Genomic DNA, 20860 nt, shown 5'->3' with positions numbered 1-20860 from the left:
ACCAATAACTCCATTCTCCGTGTTACAGACGGGCGTATTATGTGCTCGCCTTAGCGACAATCTTGTTACATATATAGGTGCATATCTCAATTTTTTCATCACACAGGATGTTTGCAATAGGAAAGCTTTGCTGTTTGGGACATCGGCACTGATTACTAAATGTGTCACTATTTTTGTGCATTGTTAAAATCAAGGCCAATCGGCAATTCGCGAAATTTGCGAAAATTAAACTCCCGCAAAAGTAACAGCTTACATGTATACAGTATTCAAAATGGCCTCCAAATGCCCTTACACTATTTTGTTCAATTTGAATGAGGACTAAATTGCATTTTATTGAGATAAACGAGTGGAATACTGACTAAAAACATATTTTGATATGCCATGTATGTGATAAATTCTGTATTTTGATATTTAAAATGGCCGCCAAAGGCCCTAAAAGTGTACAATGTGAGAGAGGACAAAAACAATAATAAAAGTGAGCACTAAAATTCATTTATTTGTGGTAAATTAGTAGAAACTGCCTAAAATGCAATTTTTAATGAAATATATCATTCAGGTTTTATATTTGTGTTTAAATACTGTAATTTGACTTTTAACATGGCCGCCATAGACATTGACTGTATTATATATCAAACTGGGAAACCAATTTTCACAGGAGTTATCACAATATAATTGTGATCTATGAGTAAAATATTGTCTGAAAACATGATTTCTAACAAGATATATCATTTTTTCTGCCAGGTAGGATGAATACTGTATTATGAAAGTCAAAATGGCCGCTAAAGGTAATAATGGTATTATGTACAATGTGAATGGGGCCAAATTATTTTAACAGAAGTTGTATTTGCTTGACTAAATAGTCTTTTATGAGTGAAATATTGTGTGAAAACATGATTTCTAACAAAATATAAAATTTATTGTGTTATTTTGGTGATAAATACTATATTTTGAAGTTCGAAATGGCTGCAATATGCCCTTTTGTGGAAATTATCTGTCCCCATTCAAATTGTAGGCCTACATAATACTGTACGATAAGGGCCTGTGGTGACCATTTTCACAAGGTATGATATATTTCGTTAGAAACCATGGTTTATTTAGACAGTATTTCACTCTTACATCACAATTACAAAGTATGCGATATTTATAGTCAACAAAGCCAAATTCTGTCAAAATTATCTGTCCCCAGTTACATGTACAATGTACATGATACTTTTAGGGCCTATGGCAGCCATTTTTAATTTCAAAGTACAGTGTACAGCATTTATCACCTTCTTGACCAATATGTAATGTATTTAGTTAGAAATGATGTTCAAGACAATATTTTACTCATCACAGTTACATGCATTTTATGATTCTCATTTTTATGAATATTAGTTTCCCTATATGCATGTTACATAATTTAATTAGGGCTTGTAGGGGCCATTTTGAAAATCAAAATACTGTTTTTATCACCTACTTTGCAGAAGGAATGCTATACAGTATATCATGAAAATCATGTTTTCAAACAATATTTTTCTCATACAACAGAATTATATGGATTTCATATCAAGCAAATCAAAATTCTTACAAAATTGCCTGTCCCATTTATATTGTAGATAATACTGTTAGGGCCTATAGGGGCAATTTTGAAGTTCACAATACAGCATTTATCTCATGCATGAACAAAGAAATGATATGTTTGGCTAGAAAACATGTTTTCAGACAATATTTTACTTGTAGATCACAATTACATGCCTTTTATGGTTCTTACTCTTGTGAAAATTAGTTTCTTCATTCGCATTGTAAATATAGATAGGGCCTATGGTGGCCATTTTGAATTTCAAACTACAGCATTAATTACCGAAATGGCAAAGGAAATGATATGTCTCATGAGAAATCATGTTGTCAGACATTGTTACACCAATATTTGGCAATTATTGGCATTTTATATAATTATACCCAATATAAGGGGTCTATGACAGCCACTTTGAATATCATAATACAGTATTTATCACATTATACCGTGCATCCCACAAAAAAGGAAACCCATTTTCAGAGATAAATTTCACAATTATAAATTATGTTTTTACTATAGATTTGGTACTCATGGCAAGAGTGGAATCTCATCTAATTTGGAACCAACAGCTTAGCAAATCGTTCACACATGGCAGATTACAAACAATAAATATTTAAACATAGAAACAATTTGCGCAGAAATTCACGTCTGAATTCACTCTCATTTCAGGGATCAGTGAGAGAATCTTAAAAAAGAATACAAAAGAAATGCTAATGAGCCAGTCGTCGAGTAAGCATGGTCGTCATATCACGAACCAATCTTGTCCAAGTTTTCTGCGCAATCTACTTAGTAATTTTGACATAAAAATTTCAAACTCGTCTTGCTCATTTTCTCGTACACACTGTATATCATAACATGTGGAACGCCTCGGCAGTCTTGCCTGTATTATGCTATTCAATATAGCAGCAGTGCTGACTTTGAAAAACAACTATTAAATAGTTATATACAAAAAACCCCACAATTCATATGATAATGAAATACTATGTTCATGTGACCTGAATCTCGAGCAGGATGTTCAATGATACTTGATTTCTCGAATGTCTAAGTTTCATGAACTAGATCTTCAACTTTAAAAGTTATGATGGAAATTCAGCAAATACCTCCAACATGGCCAAAGTTCATTGACTCTATTGATCTTTGACCTTGGTCATGTGACCTGAAACTTGCACAGGATGTTTGCTTATACTTGATTGCTCTTATGGGCGATTCCACACTAGAACTTCAAAAATATCATAAAATTTCAACATGCTTTCAATAAGTCTTAAGTAGTGTAATATTTTATTATGATACCTAAATTTTATGATAATTACGAGTTTTAACCAAAAGTGAAGTCAGATATAGTTTTTTTTGGGGGAAACAATGGAATTTTCAATAATTTTGCTGATTAAATAGTCAAGTACTGTACAAACTACCTGAAACCATTCTTGGCAAAGCATGAGAAGATTGGAAATATTGCAGGTCAATGGAATAATTTATCATTGATGGTTCCAAATAATATCTACAATATTTTCATGATCCATAAAAGGGGCAGCCCTGATTTTTCCGAACCTAGTTTTGGCAATGTCCCGTACGACACATGAAAATGCAAAAGTTTTTCCTACAATTTTTTTTTTGATGATGTAATCTCACAATATCAGTTTCTCTATCTTTGACCCATGGGTGATCTATTTATCCTATAAGGATCTAATTACTGCCCTTCATTTTGTCTCACCTGGGAAGCAGAGTGAGACTATAGGCGCAGCTTTTCCGACGGCGGCGTCAACACCAAATCTTAACCTAAGGTTAAGTTTTTGAAATGACAGCATAACATTAGTATATGGACCTAGTTCATGAAACTTGGCCATAAGGTTAATCAAGTATTACTGAATATCCTGCCTGAGTTTCAGGTCACATGACCAAGGTCAAAGGTCATTTAGGGTCAATGAACTTACAATGTAGACCATGCTGGGGAAATCACCATCAAAATCTTAACCTAAGGTTAAGTTTTTTAAATGTCATCATAACTTGAAAAATATATGGACCTAGTTCATGAAACTTGGACATGTAAGGTTAATCAAGTATTACTGAACATCCTGCCTGAGTTTCAAGTCACATGATCAAGGTTAAAGGTCATTTAAGGTCAATTAACTTTGGCCAAGTTGGGGTATTATTATAAGATGTAAACAAACAAAAAATTACAAATCAATTATCTATTTGGACCTCCCTTGATGATCACTAAATTTTTTATATATATCTGTACAGTATTGAAACTCCTTACTTTTCTCAAGTTTTTTTTTTTAATGTGGAAAATAAGGCAAACCATGTTGTTAAAAAAAAGGGGAATGCAAAAAAGTTTGAAAAAGTAGAATCGCATTTCTTTAGAAAAAAATATTGACAGTTGTGACATATATCATGTATATATACATTTATATGAAAAATCATAACATTTTAGCCTCAATAATTTACACAAACACGGTTTCATTCATTCATTGTTTAAATAGTGTATTGGAAATCATCACTTAATTCACTAAAATATACCTCCACACAAAACCTCACAATTTTTAGCTCTTAAAAATGCTGTGAACCATCGTACATTTCCCATCATGAAAAAAATGATGATATATTGCTCCAGATTGTATATAAAGGATAGATTGAGGTTACTTAATTATATTGTCCTGAATGACTACTAAAGGCTTGTCATTGAAAAGGAAGAATTTAGGCGCAATGCTCCCCTTCTGATTGATAAAAAGTTCATTGTTTTATACAGGCTGTCCAGTACAACACGCAAGTGCCTGTGTCACGTACGACACATTATTTTCTTTATGATATATTGACAGAAATATTCAGCCAATAGCGGTTTCTAACATAATGAATGTCTTTAGTTTGATAGGATTATCATTATCATCAGCCAAAATAAGTGATTGAAGAAGTCAAAGAGACATAAAGTAAGAAAGTTTAGCTTCAATTTAGAGATGTCCCGTATGACACATTTTGAGTGTCCCGTACGCCACAATGTTCTTGAAAGTTTTAATTTGCTTTATTTATTCATGTATGTTTATTTTGCTTTCTTTCATAAATGTGTTTGTTCTTGGGTAATTGAATATCGATTTGAGTTCAGTTTCTATGAAAATTATTTTTTCCACTGAAATCACAGACTTTAGAGTACAAACTTGAGGTTTCTAAAAAAAATGTCACTGCATCCCGTATGACACATTACTATTTTAAATCTGTATTATACAGGATGTGAATTCAAGTCATGTTAAGTCTTGGTTTTCCTAACACTCTGGTAGTACATGTACTTGATGATCATCTTTAGTTACTGGATTTTTTTTTTTTTTCTTGTCGAAAACTGTCAAATGTTCTCGAAATGTCCTGTACAACACATATGGAATCACCCTTACATGTATATCCAAGTTTCATTAACTAGATCTATAAACTCTCAAAGTTATGATGGCAATTCGACTAATTCCCCCAACATAATCTAAGTTCATTGACCCTAAATGACCGTTGACCTTGGTCATGTGACCTGAAACTCACAAAGCATGCTCAGTGATACTTGATTACTCTTATGTCCAAGTTTCATTAACCAGATCCATAAACTTTCTAAGTTATGATGACATTTCAAAAACTTAACCTTCGCTTAATATTTTGATGTTGATTCTCCCAACATGGTCTCAGTTCACTGACCCTAAATTACCTTTGTCATGTGACATCAGACTATGGCAGTATTTTCAGTAATACTTGATAACCATTATGTCCAAGTGTCATGAACTAGGCCCATATACTTACTACATGTAAGTTATGATGACATTTCAAAAACTTAACCTTCGGTTAAGATTCAATGTTTACGAATCCGCCGCCATCGGAAAAGCGGCGCCTACAGTCTCGCTCTGCTATGCAAGCGAGACAAAAATGACATGTTTTGTTGATAATCATGTTTTCAGACAGTATTCCACTCATAGATCACAAACACATGCAATAATAGTGCTCTTGTTTTAAAATTATTTTTCCCCATTCATACATAATAGAGTATACAGGGGCCTATGGCAGCCATTTGAATATCAAGAAAATGAATATTTTGTCAAAAATCTTTTTTTTTCAAGGAGTATTTCACTCCTGCAACACAACTACATGCATTTTATAGTCAATGTGTGGGCAATTTTATGATTATCATGCGTAATTTGCATAAATTGGTGGCCATATTGGATTTTGCCAATTTGCTGAAAATGCTCAAGGTTACAAGAGTGGCATCATTCAGATTCAGAATCAGCACCTTTGAATTGACAAGAAACCATTGAAGAATATTTTATATATGAAAAACAAGGTTTAGTCCATTTTCTATGGGACCTATCCTGGACTATTTTTACATCAATTGTGTTTAGACTTAATACATATTATCCTTGGGTAATACCACATGTGTGTCCATGAGGATGATGGGGTAAAAGGTCATCTAGGGGTCAAAAGTTCAAGTTATTGTTCAACTTGCTCTCATTTCTTTATTTCTGCATCAATTTTGATCACACTTGGTTTAACCCTATCTTAACTGGGCTATTTCGGACCAATATATACTGGGGGGGGGGTCAATTTGACCCCCCCTCAGATCTCGGCCGCTGATTGCGCAATCGCCGCGAAAATTTGCAAGCACGTAGAGCAGGATTTAAACTACAAGAGTGTATAGTAAAATTTTCAAAAAAAAATTTGAAAATAATTTTTATTAATTAATTATGCAAATAAGTATATAAAATTTTTCATATGCTTATGAACTCAATTTATATAGCTAGTAGAATGCTAATTTTTGGCTAATTTCTAACAAATATCTACAAAAAAATAGCAAAAATATAATTAATTATGTATTTTATTGTTTTTTTAATTCTTATGTATTTCTTTGTTTTTTCAAACCTTTGTTTTTCCCGATGAACTTTGTCAAGGACCCTTTTGCAATCATAAATAGCATGAAATAAATCCATTTAAACCAACAAAACTAAAAATAATCATACATTTATGATTTTTGGTTGAAAAACACAATTTGCTTTGACTTTTTACACGGAATCACGTTTTTGAGCAATTTCTGGTCTGACATGCACTTACAAAACATTGCATAATTTTGGAACCGCATACCTGGGCGTCGCAAATTTGGTCTCAAAAGATGCGCAAGACTTAAAAGTTAAAAGTCAGTGAGCGGCGCAGTAAAAAAATTCATGCAACGGCGTAGTGACAAAATTTGTTGAGGGTTTAATAAGAGTTAAAGGATCCTTGTGTAATATCATATGTGTGTTCATGAGAGTGATGGGGTCAAAGGCCATCTAGGGGTAAAAAGATCATATTGCATATCTTATTGATCGCGTAATCAGATGAGACTCGTGGTTTCGCGAACCAGCTTGTTTGTTGTGCATAAAGTATGTGATTCTCCCCAAGATACTACTTTCAATTGAGTACTTATAAAAATCATTATCTTTCATTCTTAGATCTGGTGACCGGCATATTGTTGAAGTTCCTTCAGTTCAAAGCTATCTTCATCAAACGTTTCCTGTGTGCCCTCCGTGACAAGAAGTCTGTCATCACCCAGTTCATCCTCCCAATCATCTTTGTAATCCTTGGTATTGTCCTCCTTAAGACATCCAGTGATCCCACTGACGATAGGGCTCGTCTTCTCAACCTTAAGAACATGTCCGAGTACGCTCCGTCAGGATCAGCTAAGATCTTCTATGCCGATCTCACAGGAGATGATGATCACTTTCAGGTAGGAAATGCCCAAATCGCTTTTAAGCTCACCTTTAACTGCGATTAACTGATTTTATAGAAATTGCAATAAGATTTATATGGAGTTTCACTCTGTAAATTTTATCTGACCCAGGTCCAAAATAGGCATCAGAACATAAATATGGGATTTTTTTTCATTTTTTGCAATTCAAGTCCGAGAGAAGGCCAAATCGATTACCAGTCACAGTGGCCATGATCAGTGCGACATCACTGCAGTTCTCATCTTTTGACCATTTCGTAGAATTAGACGGGACATACATGTAGTGCTCTGCAATCTACATATTCCTATCCATACTCCTGTTCAGGGGCCTGGTGCATAAAACAAAAACTCTGGCATTTTTAATGTGTTAAGTGTCGCTGACATAATTTTCTTTCCAGAGTTTTTGTTTATTTGCCAGAGTTTTTATGCCCCCGCAGACGAAGTCCGGAGGGGGCATTAAGCGCTGCCCCTGTCCTTCCGTCCCCCCACTTGGTTTTTGCGCAACAACTCAAAAATATGTAATGGATTCTGAAATATTTTGGTGTGCAGGTAGATGACACCAAAATACAGGCTAAGTTCGAATTTAGAGTCCGCAGGTCAAAGGTCACTAAATATGGGAGTTGGTTTCCTTGCGATAACTCGAAAAATATTTAATGGATTTGAAAATTTTTTGTTGTGTAGTTAAATGAGACCAAAAAAAAGGCTAAGTTCGAAGTCGGAGTTCGCAGGTCAAAGATCACAGCTCATTAAATATGCGAGTTGGTTTCCGCGTAATAACTCGAAAAATATTTGATGGATTAAAAAAAATGTTCGTGTGTACCGGTAGGTAGATGACACCAAAATACAGGCTAAGTTTGAATTCGGAGTCCACAGGTCAAAGGTCAAAGCTCATTAAATATGTGAGTTGGTTTCCTCGCAATAACTCGAAAAATATTGAATGGATTTAAAAATTTGTGGTGTGTAGGTAGATGACACCTATACAGGCAAAGTTCAAATTCATAGTCTGCAGGTCAAAGGTAGCAGCTCATTAAATATGCGAGTTGGTTTCTGCATGATAACTTGTGAAATATTCAACAGATCTAAAAAAAAATTGGGTGTGTAGGTAGATGACACCAAAATACCGGCTAAGTTTGAATGTGGAGTCCACAGGTCAAGGGTCACAGCTCATTATATATGCAAGTTGGTTCAAAGGTCTAAGGGTGCGTTTATGCGCCACTTTTTTACCCTAGAATCATGATCTGAATCATGATTCTGCAGAATCACGATTGCGTTTAGTCAAAAGTGAAAATAAACGTCTTTGAAATCACAAACATGAAACACGGAAAAAGGGGCGTTTGGATAGACGTTTCTTTAGAATCACGAACAAAAAAGGTCGTATAAACGTAATCGTGATTTGAATCATGATTCTATGACGTCACTGTGTCGGGCTACTTTCGGTTTGACTGTTTCCAAGCTCAAGGCGCTCGATATACTCAGTGTATGTACATAATTATGTAATATGCATTTCTTGTCATGTTCAAGTTCTGTGTTGGTCATCGCATCGTCCATTACTTTTCATTTTTTGGTCATGTCTTCAACTTCAAGTTCTAGTAAATGAATTATCTGGACAGACAATGATCTCAGTTGTCGAGTTAACAGTGTCAATATTAAATTGGATCTAAGCTGAAATTCACTTTCGAACACCATTTTCGATAAACGGACAAGATGAATAGAAGCATGGACCATATGATAGAAGTAAACAAAATGACGTATAATAGACTGAATTCTGGAAGAAAAAGATTTTTTGAGAGCCGAAACACATGCGAAAAACTTCCTCAGTCAAACTGCGCACTGGATTGGCCCGAATCTGAGAAGAAGCAGCATTGGAATGAAGATCGTCTAAACGCTGATTCTGTGATATTGTGATTCATGTTTGTGTTTTGAATCATGATTCAAATCATGATTCTGGCTTGAGGTCGCATAAACGCAGCCTTAATTTGTTCATTATATATATATATATGCATATTGGTATCTGCACGATATTAAGTTCGATTATATTGAATGAATTTCTATCGCATTAAGCGGGGGCATCTGTGTCCTTTGGACACGTCAGATTTTTAGTTTATGGCAAAAGTTTTATGCAACAGGCCATGGGACATCTATTCTATAGTTCTTGTGGGTGTTTCACAAAGATTTAAGTATGACTTGGAGTTGTACATGTACTTAAATGCCTAGTTGCCTGCGATATAAAAGGATGACCGCCGTATTGGTCATATCATGCCAAGAGGATGTGCACTACTGCGCATTGATCAATAAGATTGTGTGTTGCATATCATGTAAGCTTAGGCATTTAACCTTAAGACCAGGGGGGGGGGGGGCTGATTCATCCCCTGTGATATTTTGCGCAATAAATCTACCACGCACAATTTTTTGACCTCTTGCTGACTTTTTACTTTCAAGTCTCGCGCAACTTTTGAGTCCAAAATTGCGACCCCTGGGTACGCAGATCCAAAATTATGCAACATTTCGTAAATGCATGCAGACGCCAAATTGCTCAAAAACGTGAATTTGTGTACAAATCCAATTTAAATAGTATTTTTAGCCAAAATTCATAAATGTATCGTTGTTTTTCCTTTTACTGATTAAAATGAATTAATTTCATCTTGTTTATGGTCAAAATAAAGTCCCCGACAATTTCCATTGAAAAAAACAAGTAAAAAAAAGTTAAGGAAATACATAAGAGTTTTAGAAAACATTAATATAAATAAGAAAATAGATGTTGATATTTTTTTTCTGAAGTACATTCGATCAGATTCCTATAAAGAGTCTGTGAACCAAAAAAGAGAATTTTTGTGGCATTATTTGGTTAATTTGGTTAATGGCAGTCTCCTGCATTCATTTAAAAAAATGATATTTCTTTCAATTAAATAATGCTTCTTGTTGATATTTATTTTTCTTTGCTTTATTATGACTATTATATTGTTTTGTAAATCTTAAATGTATCACCTTTGTAGATGTTATGTTGCATATTTATCTTGAATGCAGAAAGAAAATAAAATCAATCAATCAATCAACTAAGAGCAAACTTGATTTTATGCATGAAAAAGCATAATTAATATCAGCAAGATTTTTCTCAAAATTCGATCTTAAAGTTTTGTAGATTATGCAATGGGTAACATGCGTGCAAATTTTTGTCGTGATAGCGCCATCTACAGCCGAGATCATAAGGGGGGGCAGAATTAACCCCTCCCCCCCCCCCCGTCTTCTTAGGCGTCGAAATAGCCCATTCTATTTAGGGTTAAGTGCAACTCTAAGTCATACTCAAATCTTTGTGAAACACCCCCTTGTAAATATTGTAGAAAACATCCTATTCCAATTCTTTTGAAAAATCAGATTGCAGACAATTGCGTATTTTGAAGAGTGCTTTAGTAACCAAATTGTCAATTGTAGCTATATATTTTGTCTCCATTTGGTGCATATATTCTTTTTTTTTAGTGAGAGTGCCGTTGATTGGTTCAAGAACAATAAAACTTTAATCCTCTAGAGTGACTACTTTTCTGTTTCTCTTAAGTGTCCATTGTTTTAACATTGATTTACTTGTTTCCACCATTAGTCCGATCACTGATTCTTGAGAGCGCTTTTGTATCTTATACTAAGAATATATTTCTCTGATGTCAGCTCCAGTTGCATAATTGATGATGATATGTGACTGATTGTTCACGTGTTTCTTTTTTTTTCTGACAGTATCTGGAGCCTTTGATGATGTCGTTAACAGTGACTCCAATTAACATCACGTCAATCTTACTGGATACAATAGCAGATAATTCAGGGGATCTGATCAATGGTGCTACTAGAACATCCAATTCAGATTGCTGTGGGTACACCGAAATGGTCCTCAATGAATACTGTCAAGAATTTGTGAGTTGGATTTTATCCTGTCAGGTTTCATTATTTCATAAGTAGGAGGATTTAATATTTGCTAGTAATTTTTGATAATGCTTTTTGCCTCGCCCACCGGAGATGAAGGCCAGACTAAAGGATCCAAATGTCCATCCGTCTTCCGTCCATCAAGAACATTATAACACATAACTCTGCAACCGTAAGTCACTTTTCAATCAAACTTGGGATGTAGATGTACTTAAGGTATGTGCATGTTATGGTGCAGTCAGAGGTCACATGGTAGGGTCAAAGGTCATTTTGAGGTCAACGTTCATGTTAAACGTGCAAACACTCTCTTTTATAACACATTACTCTGCAACTTTGTCTTACTTTTCAACCAAACTTAAAAAGCTCTGTTCTCATTTTTTTTCTCCAAATAAAATGCTAAATATGACACTACTTTTTCAAAAGCCCCCTGCTATACTGCACCCTCAAACACATTTAAACTTCCCACATGTAAAATATCAGTGCAATAATGTCATATCAAAGGGGTGGAGTAGGTACAGGGGAAGGTTGAAATGGAGTATCATTTCATGAAATAGCCCTTCTCAAATTTTACTTGGTTTTACACTCTATACAGAGATATTTTATAATGAGTTTTCAATGCAATTCTTTTGCGTGGCAAAAGAGATCGTGATATTTCTAGTTAATTTCACAAGTAGGCAAGACACAATATTGCTAATGCCTTGTCAATTTGTATTGGTTTCATATTCATTCTATTCCCAATTTAAGCTCAATATTTTGTCAAAGAATTCATGTTGACTCTTGTACACGATTGTCAGTCACATCATTTTTATGCCCCCGCAGACAAAGTCCGGAGGGGGCATTAACCCTATCTAGGCCGGGGTATTTTGGGAGTTCATATTGCCGGGGGGGGCCTCCCAGGCCCCCCCTTAAGATCTCGGCCGTCGACCGCGCGATCGAGCCGAAAATTGGCATGAGGGTTGTCTGGGACATAATCTACAAAATTGTATAGTACATGTATTTGTATCCCCCGAACAGAGTTCGGAGGATGCTATGGATTTGGCCTCGTCGCGCTGCCGTCGCGTCCGCCGCAGAGATTTCCTTGTGAGCGCTCTACCAGCTGCCATTCTTCTCCGATCATCTTCAAATGTGGCATGAAGGTCCATTATGGTAAAGCAAAGAAGCCTATCGATTTTGGTGTGGGCGGAGACATCGTTGCCATGGTAACAAGAGTTTTTGTGGAAATAGCAGAGATGTCCTTGTGAGCGATCTACCAGCTGCATTTCTTCTCCGATCATCTTCAAATGTGGCATGAAGGTTGAGTGTGGTATAGCGAAGCCGTCTATCGATTTTGGTGTGGGCGGAGACATCGTTGCCATGGAAACGAGTTTTGGTGGAAATGGCAGAGATGTCCTTGTGAGCGCTCTACCAGCTGCATTTCTTCTCCGATCATCTTCAAATGTGGCATGAAGGTCCATTATGTTAAAGCAAAGCCGCCTATTGATTTTGGTGTGGGCGGAGACATCGTTGCCATGGTAACAAGAGTTTCTGTGGAAATAGCAGATATTTCATTGTGAGTGCTCAACTGGCTGCATTTCTTCTCCAATTGTCTTCCGCTTTGTCGTGAAGGTCCATTATGGTAAAGCAAAGCCGCCTAATGATTTTGGAGTGGGTGGAGACATAGTTGCCATGGTAATCATATTTTTGTGGAAAATTTGGTAAAACCTGTAATAATAATAATAATATTTCGCATTTATATAGCGCTTAATACATCGGAACAACGTCTCTAAACACTTTACAGACATATTATTACCCCGGTCATCGGATCCTTGCATGCCCGCATACAATGTATGCACCTTCTCCACTCCCTGGGGAGCATTCCAACAAGAGTTCCAAGACTCAATTGCTAGACATACTACATATAGGCTTTCACATCCTACCCAATATCCATTTAACACCTGGGTGGAGAGTGGCAAAGTGTGGATTAACGCCTTGCCAAAGGACGCTAGGCCATGGTGGGATTCGAACACACGACCCTCTGATTACAAGGCGAGAGTCAGAACCGCTACACCACGACGCTTCCACGCTGTAACTTCTGCTTTTTTTCCAGTTTGTTGGCAGTTGGCACACAGAAGCAATATTAGAAGGTGAAGCGAAGATGCCTATCATTTTTGTCGGGGGGTCTTAGGGTTAGGTTTATAGAATATATCCAGATTACTCTATAATTGTATTTCCCAACAGGTGATATTGGACAATATTTTAGGTTCTGCAGAGTCATGCTGCTACGTCATATTATTGTCATCAAATTTGGTACCTACAGGCAAAATGTGGGCAGGGTCATTGTCGCCATGATAATTGTATTTATTTGTCAAATATCTGTGTAAGCTCTATATATCGCAATGACAGATGACGCGGTGGGTTCGGGGGATACATGTGCTCGGCCGCGCGACCCGCCGAGCATCTCTAGTTTATATCATGCGAATTGCTATTAAGTGATTATGCGTAATTACATGTAGTATGCAAAATCATACTTTTTCCTCTAACTCCCTAAATAAAGCTCCAAATGTTCTAATTTTTGGTATAGAAACTCTTGGCGGTGTTCTTAGCAAGTGTACATGAACAAAATTGCGATATCAAATTCTTTTTATGTATTTAATTGTTTTTTGCAATTTCTTATGTATTTCCTTGTTTTTTTACCTTTTGTTTTTCAATGTTTTTTCATTGAAATTTGTTGGGAACTCTTCTGAGATCATAAAAAGCATAAAATAAATACATTTAGACCAGCAAAACTAAAAATAATCATACATTTATGATTTTTGGTTGAAAACACAATTTGCATTGACTTTGTACACAAAATCAAGTTTTTGAGCAATTTGTGGTCTGACATGCACTTACATAATGTTGCGTAATTTCGGAACTACGTACCCGGGTGACGCAAAATTGGTCTCAAAAGTTGCGCAAGACTTGAAAGTAAAATGTCAATGAGCGGCATGGTCCAAAAATTTCGCGCGGCAAAAATATTGTGCAGATCTTTGAGGGGGGGTTCTCCAAGGCCCCCTCCGGCTAAAAGCGTTGCCCCTGTCCTTCCTTCCGTCCGTCCGTCCCCCACTTGGTTTCCGCGCAATAACTATTAAAATATTTAATGGATTGTGTAGGTAGATGACACCAAAATACAGGCTAGGTTCGAATTCAGAGTCCGCAGGTCAAAAGTCACAGCTTATTAAATATGCAAGTTTGTTTCTGCGCAATATATCAAAAAATATGTAATGATTTTTTTTTAAAATTAGTGTGTAGGTATATAAGACCAAAATACAGGCTAAATTCGAATTTGGAGTCCACAGGTCAAAGGTCACAGCTCATTAACTCTTTCAACGCGTACTTCGCACCAATGCACGATCGGTGCCGCGCGAACTTCGCATTTCACGCTCAAACATTCAGTCCATTGTATTTGTGCGAATTATGTTTATTTCCCCGGAGGTGGCGGTTTTCGTTCAGCTTTTGTTATTATCCACACTCACAAGGCTTTCGTATGCGGTCGTTTTTACAATAGATTTACATTGCAAATTTTGGAGAAAAACACGTTTTTTTACAGCTCTTTTAGTATTGCCATCATGGCTCCGAGGAGGTTATTTTCCGTAGATGAAGCTCGTGAACTTATACTGGCGGGCTCTTCGGAGTCACCTGCTTTTGTCATGGATTCAGATTCGGAGTCGGAGCATGATGAGCCCATGTCATCTCAACGCAGTCCCACCCATAGCAATACAGGTGGTGAGTTGGATATCGATGAAGGTGAACAGTTTACTCAAGATTCGGACAGTGAGATTGAGGATGATGATGAACAAGAACATTTCTTCCTTTCTTTCTGACTTTCATTCTTTCTTTTTTTTTCCTCTCATCTATCATTTTACTTTACCTTTTCTTTCATTCGTTTTTATTGCTTGCTTCCTTTCTTTCCTTCCTTCCTTCTTTGTGTCTTTCCTTCATTATTTGCCTTCCTTCTATCTATCATTTTACCTTTTTTTTTATTTTTTCTTTATTTTTTTCCTTATTTCCCTTCTTACAATCACCCTTTTCTTTCATCTATCCTTTTACCTTTTTTGTTTGCTTCCTTCTTTCTTTCCTTTATCCATTTCCGTTGCTCTTTCTTTCTTTTATATTTCTTCTTTCCTTTCTTTCTGTTTTTGTTCTTTCTTTTTATCCTTCAGTACTGTCTTTATGTCTTTCGTTCATTCTTTCTCTATTGCTTGCTTCATTTGTTCCTTCTTTCTTTCTTTCCTTCATTCCTTTTTTTCTTTTTTGTCCTTTATTATTTTTCCTGTTTCTATCATTCTTTTTTCGTTCATTCTTTCCTCCCATCCTTTCCGCCTTTCTTTCTTTTTTCCCTTCCCCTCTCGATCTTTACATTTTATTTTTTTATTCCTTTTTTCATTCTTTCTTTCTTTTTTTTCTTGGGGGGTAACAAGAAAAGACATCAAAATAAACTCTTCTCTTTTTAAAATGTTTTTCTTTATTTTGGGGACCAATAAATTTTAGGTTTGGACCAGTAAAAAATTGGAAAACCGGGTATCTACTGGTCCGACATGAACAGGTTGGACCGTTAGAAAAAAAAGGGTTAGCGTGGAGCCCTGCAACTGGCTCCCATAACATGAATGATGATTCACGATCTTGACCTGATTGATAAGTATTTGGTATTATCTAAGATGCCAAAGAATAAACAAAATCAATTAATGCACTCAAGGCCCCTCTCAGAGAAAAGAGAGAGGATATAGATATAATAGTTCATTGGGTCGCATGGTCATGTACTCTGAATAGGGGGCAGGATATGAGTACAATAAGACACACTTCTCAACCGTAATCATCTCTTTTTCTTTTCTCCTTGATTACTTCTTTTCTTTAGAAACATGGTATATGTTTGGTATCAATGGAAAGCTTATGATCCACTCTGTACGGACAGTGTTTTATTTGAACAAATGGTTATGTAGATTCTTATACATGTTACAGTTGAATAAAACATACACATATACATGTAACTATTTTAAAAAATGATAAACTACATAGACAACAGGAAGCTGAAAATACATAATATGTTGATAAAGAGAGATAAATATATAGATAAATACATAGAATACATATGTATAACGATTCAAACATTTATAAAATTAAAAAAATAAAGACGGATGGATAAATGAAAATAGTAATAAGTTTACAGGCAGACATACAGATAGAAAAGGTATATGCAAACAGTTTTGTAATGGACAGATAAAATAGGCAAACATTTACAAATGTAAATGGTTGCTATAAAAAAGATAGATAGAAATATACGTAGGTAGATAGATAGATCGATAGAAAGATAGATAGAAATATAGATAGATAGATAGATAGATAGATAGATAGATAGATAGATAGATAGATAGATAGATAGATAGATAGAGATAGATGAATGGATGGATAAATAGATATATATATAGATAGATAGGTAGGTAGATAGATTTATAGATCGATAGATGGATGGATGGATAATTAGATAGATAGGTAGGTAGTAACAAGATAGAATGTGATGCTCAGAAGATATATAAACATAATTCTGCAGATGAAATAGAGCAAATTACAAATTTAGCAAGTGGCAAATAATGTTACTTGTTTGTGTTTATTGGGTTTTGTGTCAAACATTTATAAACCTTTGATGCAAAATATAGAGATATATACAGTACAGAATGTCATTTTTTACCTGCAAATACCAAACTTGTTGTCTAAAGGGTATTATATAATATTCCAAAGTATCTCCCAAAAATCAATAAATGCACTCAAGGCCCCTCTCAGAGAAAAGAGAGAGGATATAGATACAATAGTTCATTGGGTCGCATGGTCATGTACTCTGAATAGGGGGCAGGATATGAGTACAATAAGACACACTTCTCAACCCTATAATCATCTCTTTTTCTTTTCTCCTTGATTACTATCTTTCTTTAGAAACATGGTATATGTTTGGTATCAATGGAAAGCTTATGATCCACTCTATAAGGACAGTGTTTTATTTGAACACATGATTATGTAGATTCTTATACACTAGGCTTTGAACATCCTTTACCATAATAGAATCATCTTTCTATGAAATTATGGATTATATACCAATTTTTTCATTATTTCCCCCCCAAATTTTCTACAACTTTGCTGTGAAGCATTTCCCCTCAAAATGTTGGAGTAAAAAGTTATAGCAAGTTGAAGTAAGCAAGTGTATTTTGTTTACTTCTCCTGATGCCTCCTTGATAACAATTCAGCACAGAGGGGGTTCATGGCCCAGCGCACAAAGAGTTAAATATGCGAGTTGGCTTCCGCGCAAAAACACAAAAAATGTTTTTTGGATTTTAACATTTTTAGTGTGTAGGTAGATGACACCAAAATACAGCCTAAGTTCGAATTCAGAGTCTGCAGGTCAAAGTTCACAGCTAATTAAATATGCGAGTTGGTTTCCGCGCAATAACTCGAAAAATATTTAATGGATTTTAAAAATTTGGATGTGTAGGTAGATGATAACAAAATACGTCTCTTAGTTCGAATTCGGAGTCCGCAGGTCAAAGGTCACAGCTCATTATATATGTGAGTTGGTTCAAAGGTCTAAATTTTGTTCATTATTTATATGCATATTGGTTTCTCCACGATATTAAGTTCAATCATATTGAATGAATTTCTGATCGCGTTAAGCGGGGGCATCTGTGTCCGTTGGACATGTCAAATTTCTAGTTTAAATTATGTTAGCATAGAAGAGGTGGAGAGAGGTAAAAAAAAAAAGAAGAAAACATGAGTTTATGGAATGGAGGAAAAAACTTTACCTGAACAGAAAAATCTTAAAGGGGATAGAAATAGACATGATGTAATGAATCACATAATGCATGACTAATGCTCTCCCAATACCCCCGCCTAAACAAAGTTTGATGGGGTTATATAGGAATCAGTGTCGGTCGGGCAGTCGGTCAGTTGCAAATGTTCCTCAATTTTTAACCAATGCTCATAAAATTTGGAACACACGTTGGTCTTTGGGTAGAGATGTGCAAGAAGGCACATTTTTTACATGTTTTGGAAATTGTGTTGCCACGGTAATGGTATATTATGGCAAAAGTTGGTAAAAAATATTGCGTTTCAAACTACTTACTCAGTTTTTAACCAATTATGACATTTGGCACACACATTGGTCTTGAGGTAAAGATGTACATGACATATTTATTGCATGTGTCAGAAATTTTTGGATCAAATCTTGCTGTTCAAACTACTTCATTAGTTTTCAATCAATTCTCATGAAATTTGGCTCACACATTCGTTTTGAGGTAAAGATGTGGGAGACACATTTTGTGTATATATCAGAAATTGTGTCGCCATGGTAACAACATATAATATGGCAAAAATTAGGTAAAAATCTTGTGGTTCAAACTACTTCATCAGTTTGCAACCAATTCTCATGAAATTTGGCTCACTTATTGGTCTTGAGGTAAAGATGTGCAAAACATATTTTTTGCGTGTGTCAGAAATCGTGTTGCCTTGGTAACAACATATTACTCTATATGGCAAAAATTAGCCAAAAACCGTGTGGTTTAAATTACTTCATCAGTTTTAACCAATTCTCATTAGATTTAACACACACATAGGATCTTGAGTTTAATAAGGAGTGCAAGACACAATTCTCAATTTTGTATTGTGTTTTGTTTTGTGTTGCCATGGGAACCATATTTTATGGTCAAAACCCCAGGATCCTTGCGGATCAAAATACTACCCCCGTGTTTGGCCAGCTAGTGCTCATGAAAGTTGGCACTGACATTGGTCTTAGGGTAAACGTGCAATTCCCTTTTCTGAATGTGTTTCAAATTGTGTTGCCATGGTAACAGCATGTTATTGCCCAAAACCCTAGAAAACTATTTCCCCAGTTTTTGTCTCGCCTGCATAGCAGAGCGAGACTTAAGGCACCACTTTTCTGACAGTGGCGATGGCGGCAGCATCGTCAACATTGAAATCTTAACCAAGGTTAAGTTTTTGAAATGTCATCATAACTTATAAAGTAAATGGACCTAATTCATGAAACTTGGACATAAGGGTTATCAAGTATTACTGAACATCCTGCCTTGGTCAAAGGTCATTTAGGGTCAAAGACTTAGACCATGTTGGGGGGATCAATATCGAAATCTTAACCTAGGCTAAGTTTTTGAAATGTTGTCATAACTTTAAAAGTTTGTGGATCTAGTTCATTAAACTGGACATAAGAGTAACCATTTATCCCTGAATATCCTGTGTGCGTTTCAGGTCACATGACCAAGATCAAAGGTCATTTAGGGTCAATGAACTTTGGCCAAGTTGGGGATATTTGTTGAATTACCATCATAATTTTGATAATGTATGGATCTGATTCATAAAACTTGGACATAAGAGTAATGGAGTATCACTATCTTGTGCAAGTTTTAGGTCACATGACCAAGGTCAAAGGTCATTTAAGGTCAATGAACTTTGGCCATGTTGGGGGTATTTGTTGAATGACCATCATAACTCTGAAAGTGTATTGGTCTAGTTCATAAAACTTGGACATAAGAGTAGTCAAGTATCACTGACAAGTCTTAGGTCTCATGATCAAGGTCAAATGTCATTTAGGGTCAATGAACGTAGTATTGTATTATTATATAAATGGTATATTTTGTGAATAATATCATTTTATAGTAGTTTTCTTAGTCAGCACCGCTGCTATATTGAATGGTGTAATGCAGATGAGACTGCTAGAGGCGCTCCACTTGTTTTTTAACCATTGCTCCTAAAATTTAACACAAACATTCATCTTGGATGAGGGCATGCAAGATTCACTTTCCAAGTGTGTTGGAAAATGGGTTGCCATGGTAACAACATATGGTGGAGGTATTAATCACCTTCAGTGTTATTTCTAGTTTGGCTTGTGTTTCTGGTCATGTGATACATGTACATTATAATTGTGTTGTAACAATATGATAAAGTTTGTTTGACCTGTATGTTACCTGTATCCCTAGTTGTACAATGATGGTGCTGGAAGAACAATATGTGATGACGTTACAACCTTTGGCTACTACAACTGTCCAACCTGTGTTGCTGATACTGAGTGAGTATTCCCATGATCAATTTTTGTACCAAAATATATTGTATTTCCAACAAAACATCTCAATATGAACATGAACCCATCATGTTAACTGAGGCCAAAGTTAAACTACAAAGACAAAAAGTGTATATAAAAATACTTTGTGATCTGTCATAATTGTAGAATTACATGGAAATCTTATGTCCATGTATTATTCAAGTTTGATAGAAATCTTTTGGCAAGGATGCCAACCGTTCCTTTCTAGCAGAACTTCATACGGATTGACATGTATGGTTGCGTGAATATTGTGTCCAAATAAATAGTTCTGGTCAATGTAAATTCCTATATGTTGTAATGCTAATAGCGTTAATACTCCCTTGCATAGATTGGCACTTGCCCAAACTCACATGCCAATCACTGAAACCACAAATAGGCAAAAGAAGGATGGAGCACTCTGATGATTGGAAGCATGCTTTACTTCAATAACTAGGATAAATCTACTTGATTTATGCTAGTTTATGCTAATCAACTCGCACACCGAAACAATAGACACAAAATTTCTTGCATGATAGCGTCATCTCCCTGCGTCTTGCTGCAGAGATCATTATACTCTGACGTCCAT

General features: G+C 35.6%; 1 protein-coding gene across 1 annotated transcript in view; it reads left to right on the top strand.

Moving 5' to 3' along the window:
• The window catches only part of LOC129279713 (phospholipid-transporting ATPase ABCA3-like), a 67066-nt gene that overhangs the window by 16317 nt on the left and 29889 nt on the right, over positions 1-20860 (top strand). Inside the window, exons 4-6 of the mRNA XM_064095639.1 lie at positions 7000-7274; positions 10998-11171; positions 20174-20262. Of these exons, the coding sequence (XP_063951709.1) occupies positions 7000-7274; positions 10998-11171; positions 20174-20262 (538 nt within the window). The remainder of the gene's footprint in view (positions 1-6999; positions 7275-10997; positions 11172-20173; positions 20263-20860) is intronic.

Source organism: Lytechinus pictus, chromosome 2 (genome assembly GCF_037042905.1).
Source record: "Lytechinus pictus isolate F3 Inbred chromosome 2, Lp3.0, whole genome shotgun sequence".
Taxonomy (NCBI): Eukaryota; Metazoa; Echinodermata; class Echinoidea; order Temnopleuroida; family Toxopneustidae; genus Lytechinus; species Lytechinus pictus.
Note: the sequence above shows the minus strand (reverse complement) of the source record. Positions and strands in the feature narration are given on the sequence as shown.